The following is a 19047-nucleotide window of genomic DNA, read 5'->3' as shown; positions in this document are numbered from 1 at the left end:
ACGCAGCTTAGTTTCTAAAATCGGACCAACGCCGGTCACGCCTATAATAAGAACAATCTGCAACACCATTTGCTGTGCAGATCAATGCACTCGCACTTACGTCTAGAATCCTGTTACAACTTCGATATCTAACGTTGCCATGTTGCAATTGAGCAACGTTTGTGTCTGTCAATAATTCATGAGCCTGCTCTCATAAAAATCGAACTCTTGTAAGTGACTACATTTGTGGGACCAGACATAGACAAATGCTATTGTCTGATTCATTCCAAAACGCAAAAGTTTAAGTTTGATGTTTAAATCGGGAATGGCCCTTTTATGAATCATATACATTATGGTCTATAACTCTATACATCCTATGCGTTGTCTCAACGTTTCCACTCATAACCATCAGTAGTACGTTCTGTGCTGGTTATCTTCGTCTGTCATTCTAAAAATGCATACTTAAGCACTTCTAACGACGACAGCATCCTGAGTTCATTAGGTTTTTATCTGACATCAGCTGTTACGAAAAAGCGTTATATCGCAAATAAAGTGGCAGGATTGGAACAAGTTTTGCGGAAGTGCCATCAGAACGCGGACGGTAGGCCGCACCTTCCTAATAAAGCTCGAAGAGAGAGATCGCTTTTCGTTTTCCTTGTGCTGTAAACTGCATACTTCCGCCTTTTGCCGGCGTGATATTCTAAACCAACCAATCGTGTATTGAAGCACTACCCATGTCATTTCCTACCTCGTTCACGCAGTATGACGCATAGCTGTTTAGGGTTACCGCTACAATTTGTCCATCAGTACAGTTTTACACCGAAATACGACTGCGAAGTTAGTTACCTTATTTCGATACGGTAATTTTTTTCTAGCACTATATTTGTACAGGAGATCCGGCGCGACATATTTCACTTTTGCTTTTGCCCAATCGATGCGAGCTTAAATTTAGAACACTCCGTCCAATCGATTGTAAACTTCAAGTTGCAAAGGAAGCAATAACAACTCGTAGGAGAAATATAATTACTTCGGTATGAATTCTCGATCGAAAGGCTTTCAGAGTAGCGTTCAGTCACCTCTTAAAGTAGTTGATGAACATCACTGACCCAATGATTTGCCAAAAAAAACTTCTTTTGCGATTTTGTCACAATAATATTAATTATACTGATTCTGATTAAAATTATCTTTTGTCCTTATGTTAAAGAAAACGTTTACGTTCCTTTGCATAACCTCGTAGAGTGCTTTCGGTTTAATGGTTTTGGTTTCCCCGTCATGTGGTTATGGCCTCACCCTATTAAGAGTCGTAAAATCGTTCAAAGTAGTTGTGTTATTTACAAGCAACCGCATTTAAAGGTAAATTCTCGTGAGAGAAACTTAACGACACAAGGGTGCAAAGTTATAAATCACTAAGGCCGCGTTCTAAAACGAAGTTTAAGATTGAGGAATTGCTGGTGATTATACGGTCGGTCGAACACATTTACCCATAGGAATACGTTATTACGAGAAACGTGTAGGAATTCCATCCAGACAAAAATAATAACTTCTGTACGCTATGGCATCCTATGGTTGTAGGAGCAGATTCCGTAAACAAAAGCAAGCAGTTGCAAAGGCATATATTGCACAAACTTTAACGACAATTAATTAGCAGTAAGCAAATGTCATGAAGTTAAACGCTTATGACCAACGCTCTACAGTCTATTACACATTCCGTACAACAACTTTCTCTCATAAAAATACTCATGCCTAATAAACGATATATTGTTGCAACGTTAGAAATACACAGCGCAGCTAATTGAGTATTAGTAGCTTACTTTGGTACAGCTGCACACCAACTCCACTTACCACACAGAGTATTTAAACTACTGTTTAAACTGCCAATGCAGTGGAATTAGCTTTTAGTCAAATCAGCAAGCAGTACGCCCTTTTCCTTTTAAAAGTCATTTCCTAGCAGACCTAGCCCAGAATTTACGATGACGTAATTCGGGAAAGAAAACGTGACGCACCAAAGATCACGTGACATTTTTTGAGAAAGAGGAGTTCGTCTCACAGAGATATAAAGAACAAAGCAATTCCAAACAGAAAACGATCCAAGCGTAATAAATATTTCATGCCCGGAATAGCCAAAAAGGTTTTACGGTAGAACTGCAACTCCCTATTTCAAAAACCAATTACACCAGGCGTTTATAGCAACATGATAATGCCGAACATAGAACTTCTATCGTTTATCTTACAATCTTAGCAGATAGCAATAGATTACCACTGTAGTTCACAGACGTCGCCCTTATCTGTTTGTAGGTTATGTGCCTTATTAGTTAGCGAATATAAACAGAAAATCGTCAAACAGCTCTTCCTGTTCAGTGCTTACACTACGACACGTGTGCATATATACATCATGTTACTCGCCAAGTTTGCGGAATTGACACATTTATCATGACACGAAATCAAGTACTTCGCTTCCTCAAAATGACGTCATATGACGTTTTTAGAAACATGGTCGTGGGAGAACCAGACAGTCAACACAAAATAATCATATTCATTCTTCAAGTATTTACTTACTAACACATAATTTTCTGAAACTGTTCACAACAGGGAGCCGTGAGACTCCCCTATACACCCTGCTCGTTGGTATAATCTATGCTAACAAGATTTGGGCGGCGTGGTTGCCATCTCGACAAGTGCGCAAAAAGAAAATTCCAGTCTTGTACAACGCTGTGCCTGAGGGTTAAAAAACGAAATAAATAATTAAATGGTTGTGTCGGCTTCAGGCCTTCCTTATGTCCGGATACGCACTCTGTCGCATATTCTTGTAGTTGCTGAGGTACGTATAGGTAATGGCGTACTGGTAGATAAGAACATCCTTCTTAATCTTCCACACCAAAGCTAGTGATAGAGTAGACTAACTGTATAATATCTTTTTCATAACACGATTAGTATAGTCCCATTCGCTTTTGATTGAATTGATTTGTCATCCACTGCGGAAAGTGTTGCACGAGCGATTCTATATTCCAAATTCTATTATAATTCCAACAACGGGATGTGTTATTTTATTGTTATTTTGTTTGAATAACGCAGATTTCACATCACTACTCAATGTCGTGTACAGGTATAAAATAATTAATTATCTTCGACCAACTCAGCGGTCACGTGTTTAAGTTCTTTCGGCAAAGATATATCGTAAAACGATGCTTTATCACATTACACAGCTGAGCAAGTGCTGCGCTGGTAGTTCTTTTTTGGGACAAATGGACAGACTGACGTAGCATAACTGATTAACTGTATCATTGCTCTAAGGCTGCTTTGCAGTAGGCTAAAAGGTTCATCCGATTAAACATTTTTTGGACATTTGTGAAAATCGATTTTCTTAAAGCGTTATCCCAATGCTGGCTATAATGTATGAAAGGAAAACATGCCTGAGTGATTAATTTCCTAACGCAATGTAGGCACAGTCAATCCAATAGGGCCCATACATGCTTGCGTCGCACATTCTTTTTAAACTGTTACTTCCTGTTGTCTTTTCGTTTCCCACAGTGCAACGTGCTATATGTCAGATCAAGGGCTAATTTCATGCATGTTCTGCATAAAACCTTGGTAATGTGGCAGCATTTTATTAAACACAACTGTGCTGCTGGTATAGATATTAATGCCATTCCATATTGACTTGTTGTGGTCAATCTGCATTCTAATTCTAAAAATTCATTTATGGCGGTAGCAACCAAACTTTTTCAAAGCACTTTGTCTGTCTCTTTAATTAAACATAGTTGTTGTTAAGGTGACTTGTAAAATATCTCTTAAAAAGGCCAACGCAACAAGATGGGCCATTTGAGCTTAGACTACCACTTAAGACTAATTATAGCCATCCCGCTTTAAATGAGACAGGTAAGTGAGGGATGCCCATGCGCACCCGTTTAATTATGGTGCTGAGTAATTATAGGCTTTATTAGAATGCGGTGCGGCTTTATTAGGTGTTGAAAATTCAGGTTAATATGGCTTAACAGCATCACCTAATGCTGCATTGACATCATTTTTGCAGACTCAGTTTAAAAATATTGTAGTTATGTTTTGGTTAAAAGGGGCCATCACATTATAAAGAATTTTGGATGTGTACTGCGCTACTTGATGTATAACAATAAAATCCATCAAAGTTACATGCCGGCTTGCGGCTTCATTCCTTAGCCGAGCGAGATGAATGGTGAAGTTGATGCTGTTTCGCGACTATTCTTCGATACTGACGAATGTCATCTCAAGGCGTGAATTATTTATTATTGTTGGTTAGTATAGTTGTCAAAGGTGAGCAATACAGCGGTACTATATTACCGAATTACTGTACCTCGGTACTTTTTCAGTACTGAGTACTTTTGAAAGTACCCTACCGGTACCAAGTACTGTCGGTACTTTTGTGAAAAATTACCGAATTACTTTTTTCAAGGAATTTCAGTCGGTCCCGGTTGGTCTACTTAAAACTTTTTACGTGATTATTTCAACTGTCAGTCTGTTTTCAAACATACATGTTAATTAACCCTTAATACCAATTTTAGCATCCGTTGTTCTTTTTAATTCAAGAAATGTCAAACAAAACTGCAAGCGATTAACGTCACATATGTTTTGATCTGGAGTTCCCTTTACCGGGAACATAATAGTGGCAAACATTGCATTTGCAGCAGCATCTTGTACACAAAAAGTACCGGTACCGAGTACTGACCAAGTACTGAACTACTTTTTAAAAATAGTGCCGAATATCGGAATCGTCGGAACAATTTTTGCCAAGTACCGTTACCGTTACCGACAGTACTTTCAAAGTACCGACTACCCACCTCTGGAAGTTGTCCTAAGAATGACTAACATACGATCGGATTAAACCCGTATCAATTTTCCAGTTGTTTTATTAGCTCGACATATGCGTGATCAATACGAATTATTACATCCCTCACTGTGGAAAAATTAGGTGTATCAAGACAGAGATACAATCCTTTTAAAAATACAATTTGACTGAAGATAAATAGTTATGTAAGCAATAACTGTGACCATTACGTCATAACATCTTTCCTTTAGAATGTTGCAATACGAACCTCTTTCAACATTTTTTTGCATTGAGGTTAATAAATAGGTCGATATACTACACTTTTTTTGTTTTTCTATGAATTTAAGCAAAACCCTGTCTTTCTCCTTTCGAAATCCATTTTATCCTCTTAGGTGGGTCGTGGGGGCAGCAGCTCTAGGAGCTCCCGGAACAGTTGGCGATCTTTCGCTACGTCTGTTAGTTCGGCCAAAAGGGGTACGTAGTCGTGACCACGCCATGTCAGTGATATAATTGTCCAGCTTAGTTCTTGGTCGACCCGTTGGCCTTTTACCGGTTGGTGTGGCAAGTATGACTTCGTTTGCAAGTCTTTCCTGATTCATTCTGGTGACATAACCAAACCATCGTAGTCGGCACATCTCAATACGAAGAAGTAGGGCTCAACATCTAGAGATTTACAAATTTTTGTGCTACGCATTTGATCTAGAAGCGTTACACCATAAAACCTTCTTACAAATCTCTTTTCTGAAGTGTGAACCTGTGAGCGCACTCTTTCAGTTATTATCCACGATGTATTACCATAGGTATAATTTAGTATTCTGCCTTCCGTCACTCGTTAATTGCACTTCCAGATACTTAATCTTCTTTACCTGTTTCAGTGTTTCTCCGCACACTTGCAGTGAGCACTGATCAGAATTTCTTAAGAGGCAAAATACCTCAGTTGCTTTATGCTTATTTTTATCCCGGATTGATTGCAAACAGATGCACAACGATCGAGTGCATGTTGAAGATCAGGTTCGAAAGAAGCCAGAAGGACTAGGTCATCTGCAACAGTAAATAACTGATCGTACTGCTTCCTACTATGACACGCTCTTCGCCAAGGCCGTGCCTGTCTAGTGTCTATCCAGTTCATTTAAACTATAAAAAGGACACAAACCCCTGGCGGACTTCAATATCCACAGTGAAAGGTTTTGACTTAACACTGTTCAAACGGACTCGAACTTGAGGACAATCATACATTGATTTAATGATGTCGAGTAAGCAACCATCAACATCGCACTCTTGCAGTACTCTCCAGACCTTATCTTGAGGGACTCGGTGACACGTTTTTTCAAGGTCAACGAAACAGGCATAGACATATTTTGCGTATAACCAAAAGTTTTCGAGAACTTGCTTAAGAGTGAAAATTTGATCTGATGTTCATCGACTGGAACAGAAACCACACCGTATGTCCTCACGTAGTGTCTCAACTCTTTCACGGCATCGTTTTTCATAACATTTGGCATAGCCTGCCTACACCTTAAGAAGGTAGACTAAACAGAGAAATGCCCCGATATTTAGAACACTCCTTGTTTATTGGAATAATAACACACATTTGCCAATGTCTTATTGTTTTACCAAAACTCCATGTCACTTGACACGCGCGGGTCAGCCAGAAAATTCTTCCTCGGTTCATGGCCTTCAACATTTTAGGTCGGATTTCATCACACCCAGCCGTCTTATACCAGCTTTCAGAGATCTTACAGTTTGGTTAACTTCGGCCTCAGTGAGATTACTTTCTTCTTCGAAACATTTCGTGTGCCTGTAAGCTGGTATTTCTGCAACAGGGTCAATAGGTCTTTGATGTATTTTGTTTATCTGCTAAGGATATCATCCTCTTTGGTTTGGAAGCTGCCCTGTTGGTTTTTAACAGCATTTGCAGCAGGTGATTTTTTACCCTGCAGTTTGCGGAAGTTTTACCGTTCCGAAATCGGTCTCTAAATTTTGTCCAAACTCCTTCCAGGTCTTACTGTTTCGACTGTTTCATTGCATGTGGTGCAGCTTTTCGCGCCCCAGTGTACCGAGCTCGCAAAGCAGATGAACACTTGTTATGGAGTCAGGTTTTGTTGGCCGCCTTCTTTGCCCGAATAGCTTCATTAGACCCTTGGTTCCACCATGAGGTTCCTTTCTCACTATTTCGAGCCATTTCTGCCTACAAGCACTGGTAGCAGTTGTTAGGGCTGCGAATTTACACAACGTCCATTCCACCTCAATATCCTCCGTGCATTCTGAAAATTCCTTAAACTTGGTTGGCATGTTGCCAGCAAGAGTTTTTTGTACATCATTGTATGCTAAGATTTCTCACTTGATTCAACAAGACCAGTTGGTTTTACAAAAGCTTGGAGCTGCCAGAGGCTTCAAGAGATACAGGTTGCAGACAACCAGGTAGCTGAACGTTGGATAGCTCAGCTTCCCGTTTATCTCGAATGTCTACCACAGGAGAAAAAGGTCGGCTGAAACGATCAAAGACCGCTGTTGCCAACAGGAATCCAATCAGCTGCGAGCCGGGGACTTGTGAGTATTTCCACACTCGCATAGGCAGAGACTGTTGGATTGACTCCAGCGTAGAAGATCAGTCCACCCACCAGTCAGCTCAACAGTTTTGGAGTTACGGCGTTTTGTTGAAGAATTTTCTGCAATATCTAATTCTAAGCGATACCGTTTCGCTTCTTCAACTAGTTCCTGCTCCTTTCCTGTCAAAGGAAGGACATTCCGGTTTCATACCATCAGCCTTTGACAGATGCGTGAGCGAATACGCGTAAGATATTCAAGAGTAAAAGTACGCTGCGCTATACCCGGTCACTTCTTTAAACACGTAACGAACGCATTGGCGGATATCCGAGCGGTTTGTTGAGGACAATGTTGCTTACTTTTTGAACGAGCTCCACTGCCTAAAACTCGAATTCGTTCCTCATTAACCCGAGCGACGACCGATGCGGTATGTTTGACATTCTTGCGCGTATTCATGTTTTGCTTTAGAAACCCTTAGTCTGACCTCTTACTTTCGACACGACCTGGTATCAGTGGTATGGGTATCGATGTGCCTTTATAAAAGTTCAAGCGCCTCCGCCACGCCAAGGCAGTAATCCATATAAAGGTTTGGAAACCTTACAGCTTAAACCAAAATTCAGAACTACTTTACTTGAGTACTAATTTTCCAGTACTCCGGGTACTTAATTGATTTTTTAAAGCTACTTGTTTGACAGTCCGCTATTACCGGTCATTTATCCGAAGTTCTTTTTGAACTGTTTCCCTTTCATCATTATATCCGCCTATTGTGATTAAAAAATTATTCCGCATTTTTTTATAACTTATTGTAATAAAGTACTTGCCACCTGGTCAGGTACTACTCACGCGAATGTTTTTTAAGCTATTGTTTACATCCCTGCCAAATATAAACAACACGACACACCTTACCTACTGGATGTGTAGACGAAATCTTTAACTTTTGCGACGATTACATTAACCTTTAACTAAAACCATCGGTAAGTGTGCGATTAGCCCAACGCATTCATCAAAAACAAAATCTTTTTGACGCTTACTTACAGATGGTTTTAATGGCCCTAAATCCTCACTAAGTATAATTAAACAAAGTAAATTTAGCATGAACAGCTCAATTTTACTGATAACTTCCCAACTAAGCTGCTTTTTCAGTAGGACTACGTGTTCAGTGAAATATATCTTTTATTCGCCGAGCTTAAACGGATTCTTGAACTGGTGGCTCGTAGTTGTCGCCTGTTCTTTCGACTTTAGCGCCAGTGTCACCACCTTTGCTTTGAGCGCCAGAACTGCTAGACTCGCCATGCATTTCCATAAGACGGCCGACTAAAAATGTAAAATATAGTTTTAAAGGACCTAGGTGATCTTTTTTAATGTCAAGCAGTGCGAAGTTTAACGTTTAAAGATAGACTGTTGATGATATTGCAACATAAGGACCTGTCCTTGTACAAGACATTGACCAAACACTATTTATTTTACCGTAACAAAAAACCCTGCCACTTACTATCCAGTTTTGGCTTCTTGAGAAGCTTCACTTTTCTGACGTGGACGTCATGAAGGGGATAAATGCCCTGGCATGCCTTTTCAATGTCCTTGGCAATGGAATCCGGGATAAGCTTGTTGACCAACATACGAAGGTCTCCCATGCTCACCTCTCTCTGCATGATTTCAACCATTTTCGCACGAATGTTGTAGACCTTAGTGAAATTATTGGTTTTTAATGCTAGCTCAAGTGTTGCTTTATGTCTACATTGCACAAATACAGTAGTGTTCCCACAGGACGGCCTTCTAACAACCGTGATTGAAAAGGCCAAAGAAAAAACTATGCCAAATGTCTATTAATTCCAGTGACATTTCCACACAAATTCCATTATTACTTTAACCAATTGCTAACAAAATTTTATGTGAATGGCAAGCAACAACCTTGTAGTATTAAAGAGCAATGTTAAAAATTTAAACATTTTCAGTGGTTAAGGAATAATTCTGCTCTATTAAATTATGCTATAGAAACTCTTTGTTGCTTTCTCTGATTCTCATACGGGATACTTAAACGTAACATCACAAATTGCAATAATGCATTGAACATCATTATTGGCATGAAAGTCGAAACAAAGTAATAATTGCACTTGACTTTTTTACTTGTGGTACCTTGAACATTAAGCTCTAAAAACAAATTGTGATTGATTGTTTGTAGCGGTATTAGTATAGTAGCTACTAGTTTGGTGATATACTCTAATTATACAGTGATATTTTAGTGGTACATTTTTCAGGAACTAATTTGACGCTTGAAATGTTGTTCAATGCTTACCCGTGTGTTAAAGAATATATCAGAAAGTTCCTGTTTGCCAAAAATATATTTCACCCCAAAAACATCATTTCAGATACAAATCAACCCGAGATGCTTCTTGAGACTAAATATATATTTTTGTAACAACAATCGTCTAATAAATTAAAGAACTTAGCTGAATTTCTTTGAGAATATTCTTATACGGATTATTATCTGAAACACTCGTGGGCCGTGACTGTAAGGATATCCTGACGATAAGTTGGTTGCAAACTTGGTGTAATGTTTAGAAAGAAAGTTGGTTGTGTCCACCTACTACTAGTACAGATGACAACGGTTTGCAGTAGCAGGAGAGAAGTTAAATCTTTCTCTGCACAAAGCCACTGTCTCATCTAATTGAACTGGCTGCTAAGTGGTGCCATGACACTTCGTGATGACTTCAGATAAATATAACAGATAAAATGAACACAACGCAATGCAACACCCCTATGACATGTAGAAAAGTATCTGACTTGGACGACCACATTGTGCAGCAAAAAGATTTGCAAGGGTATCAAATCATTAAAAATGAAGTAAAACAGACAAAACAAAAAAAGTTTATCAATGCATTAACTTAACTTATTAATAATTTTTTAGCAGTATGTGATTAATTGATTTTTTACCTAATGCAAGATAGAAATTTGTTTAAGATTCCAGATATGTGTGCAATAAAAGGATATATGTATTTTAGCGGTATGCAATTGACCGATTTCAGCCGTATCAATGTTCCAAGAACTCAACAGACGAAATGTAAGAGGCCATTTTTCTCATATTATCACAAGTGAAAATAGTCATGAAAAACTGCATGTAATAGCACTACGACTAAATTCATCATTTAGTCAGAGGTACATTTCATAACAACAACTGATCTAAGATGGAAAATATTCAAAAAAGTGGATATTTTTGATTGATATTGTTTTACAATACATCAGTTTGAAGTCCTAGCTATTTTAGAAGATATGTATGGTATATTTCATAAATACAACTGAAATACCTGCATATGTTGTGCATACGAGGTTTTCTTGATTTGGTTGCTGCGCCTGTGCGTGAAACCAATACAAAACATTCTCACTTTATAACCATCAGTGGTGGCAACATCAACTGAAGCTTCAATTAAAGTTTGCCACTTCTTGATCATGGAGCACAGCTTATCTCTGGTAGACAAAAATGCAATGAGATGTTAGATTACTATTTTTTTTAATTGTGAATGAATACCACTCACTCAATACACACTCATGCCTATATATATATAAGGTATGTCAAAAAAGTTCCAGGACTAGTGTCACAAAGGATTTATTTCAAATCCAGACTACAAGTTATCTCCTTCAAAGTAATCTCCCTGGAGTCTAATGCACTTTGCCATCCTTGCATGCATTCCTGGAAGGATTCTTCCGGGTTTCTTCATAGCTCTGTAGTCACAGCTTTTTGATGAAGTGTACATTTTCAAAACGGGTTCTCTTGACGACTCCCTTGAGCATGGGGAAGAGGAAAAAATCATACGGAGCCAGGTCGGGCAAGTAGGGAGGGTGCTCCATAACAGTGATGTTCTTCTGGGCCATGAACTCTCCGACACTCTGGTAGAGTGGGCAGGGGTGTTGTCACGGTGAAGCGCCCTAGAGTTGTTCTGTCACAACTCTCATGTCTTATCGTGCACTGAACGAATCAAACGTCACAGTATCTCTTTGTAGACATGCTGATTGATCATCTGAGCCTTGTGGCAGGAATTCACAGTGGACGATGCCCTCACATCGAAGAATGCGATTAACATTAGTTATAACAGGAAAATTGATGGGTGCTTCACCATGAAAACACACCTGCCCACACTGCCCTGAGTATCTGAGAGTTCCTGGACCAGAAAAACATCACTGTGTTGGAGCAACTTCCCTACTTACCCGACCTGGCTCCACGTGATTTTTTTCTCTTCCCCAAGCTCAAGAGGGTCAGCAAGGAAACCTGTTTTGAAGATGTGCACAGCATTAAATAGGCCGTGACAACAGAGCTACGAAGAATCCCAGAAGAAGTGCATGCAAGCGTGGCAGAAAAGAATGGGAAAGTGCATTAGACTCCAGGGGGATTACTTTGAAGGGGATAACTTGTAGTTTGGGTTTGAAATAAATTTTTTGTGACACCAGTGCTGGAACTTTTCTGACATCCCTTGTATATAGAACATACTATACAATTTCAAACTTTTGAAGAAATAATAGAGCCCAGATATAAATAATTTATTACAAAAGCTATATCATATTGGAAATATTAAATTGAGTGTTTTTTATTTCTACAGCACACTTTACCGCTCGTAAAGTTTGTTGGTTTCACTAAGTTCCCAGGATCCTTACCATATTTATTCAAAAATATACCAGTTGAAATAAAACCTGAATATTGGCAAAATTGCGGTGAACCATGCAATGGTACCTGGTAAGTTCCATTCCATGGAAGTTGGTCAAGCAGTGTTTGCCTTGGACGTCTTCAACGATCAATCGCATTTTTCGATAAGTTGATTCATCTCCATGAAGATCAGCCTGCAAAAACGAATAAATTTTTACATTAGTCGACAAATAGCAACAATGTAAAGACACCCCAAAAGTATAATCAATGGAAAACATTTTATTTAACAGATTTCAATTGGTGTGCTAAAGCTACAACTTGCCATGTTGAACATTCTTCTCATTTTAACAGCTAATTTACAAACAAATAGTTTGAAATAAACCTGATGGGGCCCTAGTACTCATGTCAAAATGATGTTTTACTTGGAAGTTAATATGGACAACAATATAGTGCAGCCAAAATCCAAGTCACCGTGTGGATGCAACCAAAACGTATGTTTGCCTGGACCACCTCTGAGTTTGCTATAAATTTACTTGGACTGGTAGATTTACATGATTTAAGGACAGCTTGAAACTCACTTTAAAGCTGTAGGTTATGGCTTTTGCTGTTGTAGCCATAACCTACAGCTTCACAGATAAAACAGTGGTAATAAAAAAATACAGAATAATTTCATTAATAGTTCTGTTAAGCTTTTGTATGATGGACTCCATTACAAAAATTCAGCAAAACTACAAAAATACTGCGTGTGGTTTGCATAGGTTTCATTTATTTCCAGTTTGGAAAATTCGGTAACAGTTACTTTTAGAGGACCCAGATGATAACTAATATCCAAACTTGACTATTAAAAAAGTGGGCTACCAATAACACCTATGTTGTACATACTGCAACTATTTTGCTATAGTAGCTGGCTATAATTTTAACTTGAGGCATTAATAGCATTCATAAGTTGACCAATGCTCACAAATGATGAAAATACATCTTCAAATGATCCAAGCAAACCTTTTTTCCGTATATACTCTAGTACAGGGCTTTTTAAACTTTTGGTTCTACGACCCCATTTTGGAAAAGAAATTTCTATGCGACCTCTTTAGGGGTAGCCTGCACATTAATGATGTTAAAACAATAAACGTCCAATTACAGATCTCAAGTGGTAATCAAAATCATACAAATGTACACAGTCCACCGAAGTACAGTAACTGCAGCCTACAGTAACAAAAGAATCTTATATTGGAAACAGCAAAGCGAATAAAAAATTAAACAATTCGAATTATAAAATTAAATTTGTTTCACGACCCCGAACGGGGTCGCGACCCACAGTTTGGGAAGTCCTGCTCTAGTATAGGTCAAGATTTTCGCAACTGATTTTCACCTCAAAAAGCAGGGGTCGACCTATACACGGGGCAAGCCAGAGCAGAACCTCCAAGTCCAGCTGACAGCACAGTGACTGACGCAACTCCTGCGCAGCGGCAGAATTGTTAGTTTTTTCGGTAAATTCAACAACGGTTAACTTAAAATTTGCTGTGAATTTACCGTACTTATTGGCCATTTCGTATAAATAACTTCACAACAACTCGTACGCCTGCCGTTTACACGAGACGAATTTGACTTGTGTCACGCGACTTCTTTGTAGGCTTGTCTTAAAGAAGTGCTGCTGAAGTTTACAGTTATGCAATTGCTACACAAGTACTGAAAAGCTAGGCTAAAAAGATCATTATGAAGACAAGTTTGTAATGAAGGTCAAGAGCGGGGGAGGGTAAGTGACTGAGGTACAGCCAGTTAAATATTTGATAGAAAAATTTTAGTTAGTGTCACTTAATGGTGAACTCTCACCTATCCTTGAAATTTTCTTGCAGTATGTCGATACTAATACTTAGTTGACCCACCGAATGGTAGTGTTGGGAATAATCTAGTAGACTTATACACGAGAAAATAAAAATATCTCCGATATTCAGTGAAAAAGTAGGGGTCGATCTATACTAGAGTATATATGGTATTTCAGAAGCATCCTCATTCTGCTCCAAATCTGCACATAGTTTTGTTATAACCTTGTAACTAATAGGTCTAATTTTTGAGAGTGCTTGAAAACCTAAATCGAGATGAAAGTTATGACGTAATTAAACCTCTATCATGCATCATCATAAACTAATTAGAATTTTTATGCGTAATTAAATCTCTATCATGCATCATCATAAATGAATTAGAATTTTTATGCTAACTGTTTCAGACTACAAACAATTAAACTTATTACAGTAAATTTTAATAAATTAAATTCTCGGAGAGGTTCCCACACAACTTAGATTTGAAAGTTTGCTTGATTTTGGGGAAAAATATCACAATTAATTGCGCATAGTGTGCAGAAAAGACAAAGTCGAAGGTTTCCACAGATTGAGTAGACTAGTTTGTTTCTAAACAATGGCATCAGAAGCGTTGACAGATTCATTTTAAAACAATGGTTCATGTTTCATGAACTTTGTTTATGATCAAGCACTGCAGTGTTTTATTACTGTGTCTAACATGATATGAATAAAACATGTGCTCACAGGATTCTTACTTGGTCCGTCAGTGCATAAAAAAAGCAGGCATTGCACTAATTTAGCATCGTTGACAGTACGACACAAACAAGGGTTAAAATTCATGCTAGAAAGTGCAGCTGTTTTTAAAACATAATGCATTTAGACCAGTGGTTCTTAAACTGGGGGGCGTGTAAGACTCATAAGGGGCGCGCGAGAGATGACAAATGTGCATTATCTTCTACATTCTTCATTAAAAATGTAAATTATCTTCTACAAAGCCTCGAGTAAATCGTTTGGTTTCCCAAAAACAACTACATCCTTCACATTAATGAAAGTTAATTGAAATAAAATTGTTGTTTTGTTTAATGCTTTTTTATTTTGCAATGAGGTGGGGCGCGGATTTTTTAGGTACCGTCAAGGGGGGGGGGGGGGGGGGGGCGTGTGCCAAAAAGTTTAAGAACCCCTGATTTTGACCTTTTCCGAGTTGCATGGGTGGGAAGATTTTTTTCGATCTCTGGTTCTTAAAAAATGGAAATTTTTAACCTCCTTTGATTTTTAAAAATTGCATACGTTTTAGGCATCTGAATGTAACAAGTTCACTCAGGTTAATAGCATACAAATTATACATGATAGAGAAAAAATTTTGAAGATATGTTTCCTATTTTGTTTTTTACAGCGCTTAGAATCCTACATAATTGGACTTGTTCAATATGACGTCTAGATACGTGATCAGTACGGCGATTATTTTTTGACCTAAAAAATGAAAGTTTCTGACCTAAAAATTGAAAATTTTGACATTAAAAAACGTTTTTTTGACAAATTTTGACATATGAAGAACTCAAGTAGTTGAATTACGCATAATTATATAAAAAGTTAAAATTTATTGTAGTAAAGAAGGGCAAAAATGTGAACACAGACCTAGCCTATTCTGAAAAGGAAAATGAGCTAATTACAAATCACTGACAAAAAACCTGCAATTAAGACACAACAAAAACTGTTCAATACATTTGTCTAAACTAAAGATACATGAAGTATCTAAAGCAAAACCGAAGCAAAAGCTGATTCACAATAAGTAGAAAAGGGGCCATTTACAACAGTATAAAGTAGGCTACAAGGTGTACAATGTAAAATGACAAGTTCACCCACCCTGCAACCTCTATGACACCACGACAATGCAGTTTGTAAAAAATTTTGACTTTGTAAACAATTTTGACAATTTTTGACCTAACGCTGTAAATTTGACAAATTTTTGACTTTTTTTGACAGGTCAAAAAATAATCGCCCTAGTGAACAGTACAGCATGTGATGTGAAATGCGTAAGTTTACGTGGTATCTGTGGCGCATTTACTGTAAGTAACTCAGCGTATTTACTGCTGTCTTTGTCCGGCTTTCTTTCCATACAGGGGGAAAATATGATGCAAACTTTTATACATCTCCCACGCATGTCACATTGACCAAATAACGTAAACTCATGTCGAACAAAACCATTTGCACAGGATTCAAAGCACTGGAAAAGAACTAGGTAACCTTTTTTCAATATTTTTTCTTAACTGTGTAAAGAAATTCAGTATACAATGCCACAACCACAGGATGCCTTTGCATGCTACACCTCAGCTCCTTAAACTGTGACGTCATCTGGTTGTGCACTTGTATACTAGACCCAAAATTCATAGGCTACGTACATGAGAGAAATTTTTGCAAGCCGATGCGCAGAAACTTTGCAATTTAAAAAATAATGAAAGTGGTTTAACAATTACTATTGTTATGTATAGGCGAGCGAAATAATCTTGCCACGCAAATTAAGAGGGCGGCCGTAACTCAGAAAAGGTTTATTAATGAAACAACCAAATTTGTTTCAAATTTAATAAACAAATATAAAATAAAATAAGTTCAGTGGGCCGCATATTGTTAAGTCTCATGTGTATTGTGCTACACTTTAATCTAGGTTATAGATGGAAGGAGTTGGTGGATTAAATACCGGTATGACCCCAAACTATTTAATCTGATTATGCAGTATAATTAAGAACTTCATTCAGCGCAATATATTGGTAGCTACCAATGCTAATAATAAACATTAAACCGAATAGTAACATACCTGGTTGCACTCGAATACTCGTCCTTTTAAACCATCAGAGGCAATCTTAGTACCAACAGTCCTTGACACCAAAGTTTTGCCAATCTGGCGGTGCTTAAATACAGCTGGTGCTTTCACATCATACCAGTCTTTCTTTGAAAATGGATCGACACTAAAAATGCAATTACATCATGAATATATACGCTTGAGAAGATGGTTTTACAACAGGTTCTCAATGAAAGAAAACGGATGGTTATATTTATCCGCAAACATCGGTAAAATGTGACATTTATAGTAAGCATACGGTACACCTAATAAAACAAAAGAGTATGCATAATACCAACATAAGCCAATATCACTTACATCTTCTTTTTGCCACCTTTTTTACCTCCTTTTGTAAGGCGTTTATTCTTACCCACAGCCATGTTGGTTGAAGTCTAAAAAAGAAAGATTGTTAGACTCGAGCGCAGTCGTCGTTTTCGAAGGGACAGTCCCAAACCCAAAATATATTTCTTGAAAATGATAAATTGGGATTGTGTTTGTAGGACCAAGGAATGCATTTTGCGCCCTTGTAGTTATTTATTCGATTTACATTGTAAAGTTTATATCATTTTCAACATCTTACAATATTGTAAAAAACACCAATTAAATAACTTTAAAACTTTTTGCAAGCATATCTTGTGATCTAATTTTTCCGCAATTCTTTCGTAACCTTAGGTCCTATTTTGTCAAAATTATACCTTCCGTAAAAATTGTTGTTGAGTTTTATATTCAAGAGGGAAGAGCATAAAGGACAAAAATCCCAAATAATAAAATTGATCCTTCATCGCTTGAGCAAAGGTTACTGAGCTCGCCTTTGTGCAAGTTTCGATTGTTGCACATTTTTTTATTTTTTTTATTTTGTTATTTAATTTTTCTAGAGTTTAAAACTGTTCAACAGGCTAACTGAATAAGAAAAAGAATCGTTAATGCCTTGTCTAAGGCCATAACTACGGTGTGTCGGTACTGGGAATCGAACAAGGAACACGAGCCGCATTTACTAGCCAGCGCTCAAACCACTCGGATATCCAGTCGATATGTGTTTTACGGGGTAACAAAGTCGAAACGGATCTAGGTTTGCTTAATGCTCTCCAGTAAGAGAATGGATATAACACATTTGATTTATCATTACCCGAAATAGATGTTTACGTTGTCAAAATTGCAATTTGCACTGCATTTTCTAAAATAGATACTGGTTAGGGTTAATTGATGCATACCCAAATATTTTGATAAAAATAAATAGATGTAGAAATATTTTGATAACTATAATAATGGAAGTCGCTGTGGCGGCCACGGTACCACCCTTCAGTGATTTTGCGGACATCGCTTGGACATATACATTAGATTGTGCCTGCGCTATGGACATTGTATGAGCACACGTGTTTGTATATTATCTATGGTCTGAGCTGATGTTTGTGGTATGCGCGGTATTTAATCGTTTGCATGCGTACTTATCGTTCAAGCGGACGAGATCAACAGTGCAAGTTCGATTTTCACGAGTCTGATTTGTTCAGGTAATCTACGCTTGAGACAACACGCTCTCACTGGAAAGAAACGCAACCTTCCTTACTCGTAATCTGGATTCTTAACTATTCGACCACCACATTGGTGACCCCTTGAAGCTGGTATACGCTGGTTAGTGCATTCCACAGTTATCTTATTGTATTGCAATCTGACTCTTAAGAACAATTAAAAGGTTGTGAATCCTGTCTAGAAATTCCCTATACAACTGTTCAATAGATTATATATATATAATATTAAATACTGAAAATCTGATTAATTTCTTTTTTAATGCTCTTCTTCATTACTTTGGACAAACACGAGAAACTACAGCAATATTACTGATCATAGAAAAAGGATTTTAAGAACGCAATTGGAATCAAAGCGCATCTCTCTACATTACAAGATCACTTAAGGAGATTGCACTCAGAGCTGTTAGGATCTAGGCCTATCTCTTTCTCATTCATTCAAATTCACACTATCACAAAACTAAAATTATAGCATGGAAAGGTACATATATACACTGAAAGGAAGTATTAAAGAAACACAATGCGCATATTGAAGCAGGAAATGTTTTGGACTCGAAGATTTATAGGTTAAGTGTTAATTTTGACAAGGGAATCTTTAATGAAGGAATTAATTACCAATCAACACTCTATATTTTAGAATGACAATGCGGTTATTATGGGGTCAATGGAGCAGAAAAACATGTTTACCCATTAAGTTGTCGATCTCACAAGGGTTATTTACAACTCTGAGAGTTCATTATGCAATGCAGATAACCTGTTTACGAGACAGGTTGTCAATCAACTATTCTTCCATTGGATAACAATTATGTCGTGAACTGAGAATGAACCTATGGCAAGTATGACGTTATGCAATCATAGCGTGGTAAATAGCAGATACGTGATTATAACATTACAACTTGGAAGACAATGCAAACAGCGTCTTCCAACGCCCA

The 19047-nt window shown here is 37.8% G+C and overlaps 1 protein-coding gene across 1 annotated transcript; it reads right to left on the bottom strand.

Moving 5' to 3' along the window:
- Nucleotides 1-8479: 8479 nt before the first annotated feature.
- On the bottom strand, nucleotides 8480-17071 carry LOC143465610 (small ribosomal subunit protein eS1-like). The gene is made up of 6 exons (XM_076963998.1): nucleotides 16911-17071; nucleotides 16569-16719; nucleotides 12048-12154; nucleotides 10630-10789; nucleotides 8817-9009; nucleotides 8480-8638 (listed from the first exon to the last, which is right to left on the bottom strand). Exons 1-6 carry the CDS (start codon nucleotides 16970-16972, stop codon nucleotides 8511-8513), a joined length of 801 nt encoding a protein of 266 aa, XP_076820113.1. The 5' UTR covers nucleotides 16973-17071; the 3' UTR covers nucleotides 8480-8510.
- Nucleotides 17072-19047: the final 1976 nt, after the last annotated feature.

The sequence above is a fragment of the Clavelina lepadiformis genome, chromosome 1, assembly GCF_947623445.1.
Source record: "Clavelina lepadiformis chromosome 1, kaClaLepa1.1, whole genome shotgun sequence".
Classification (NCBI taxonomy): domain Eukaryota; kingdom Metazoa; phylum Chordata; class Ascidiacea; order Aplousobranchia; family Clavelinidae; genus Clavelina; species Clavelina lepadiformis.
Note: the sequence above shows the minus strand (reverse complement) of the source record. Positions and strands in the feature narration are given on the sequence as shown.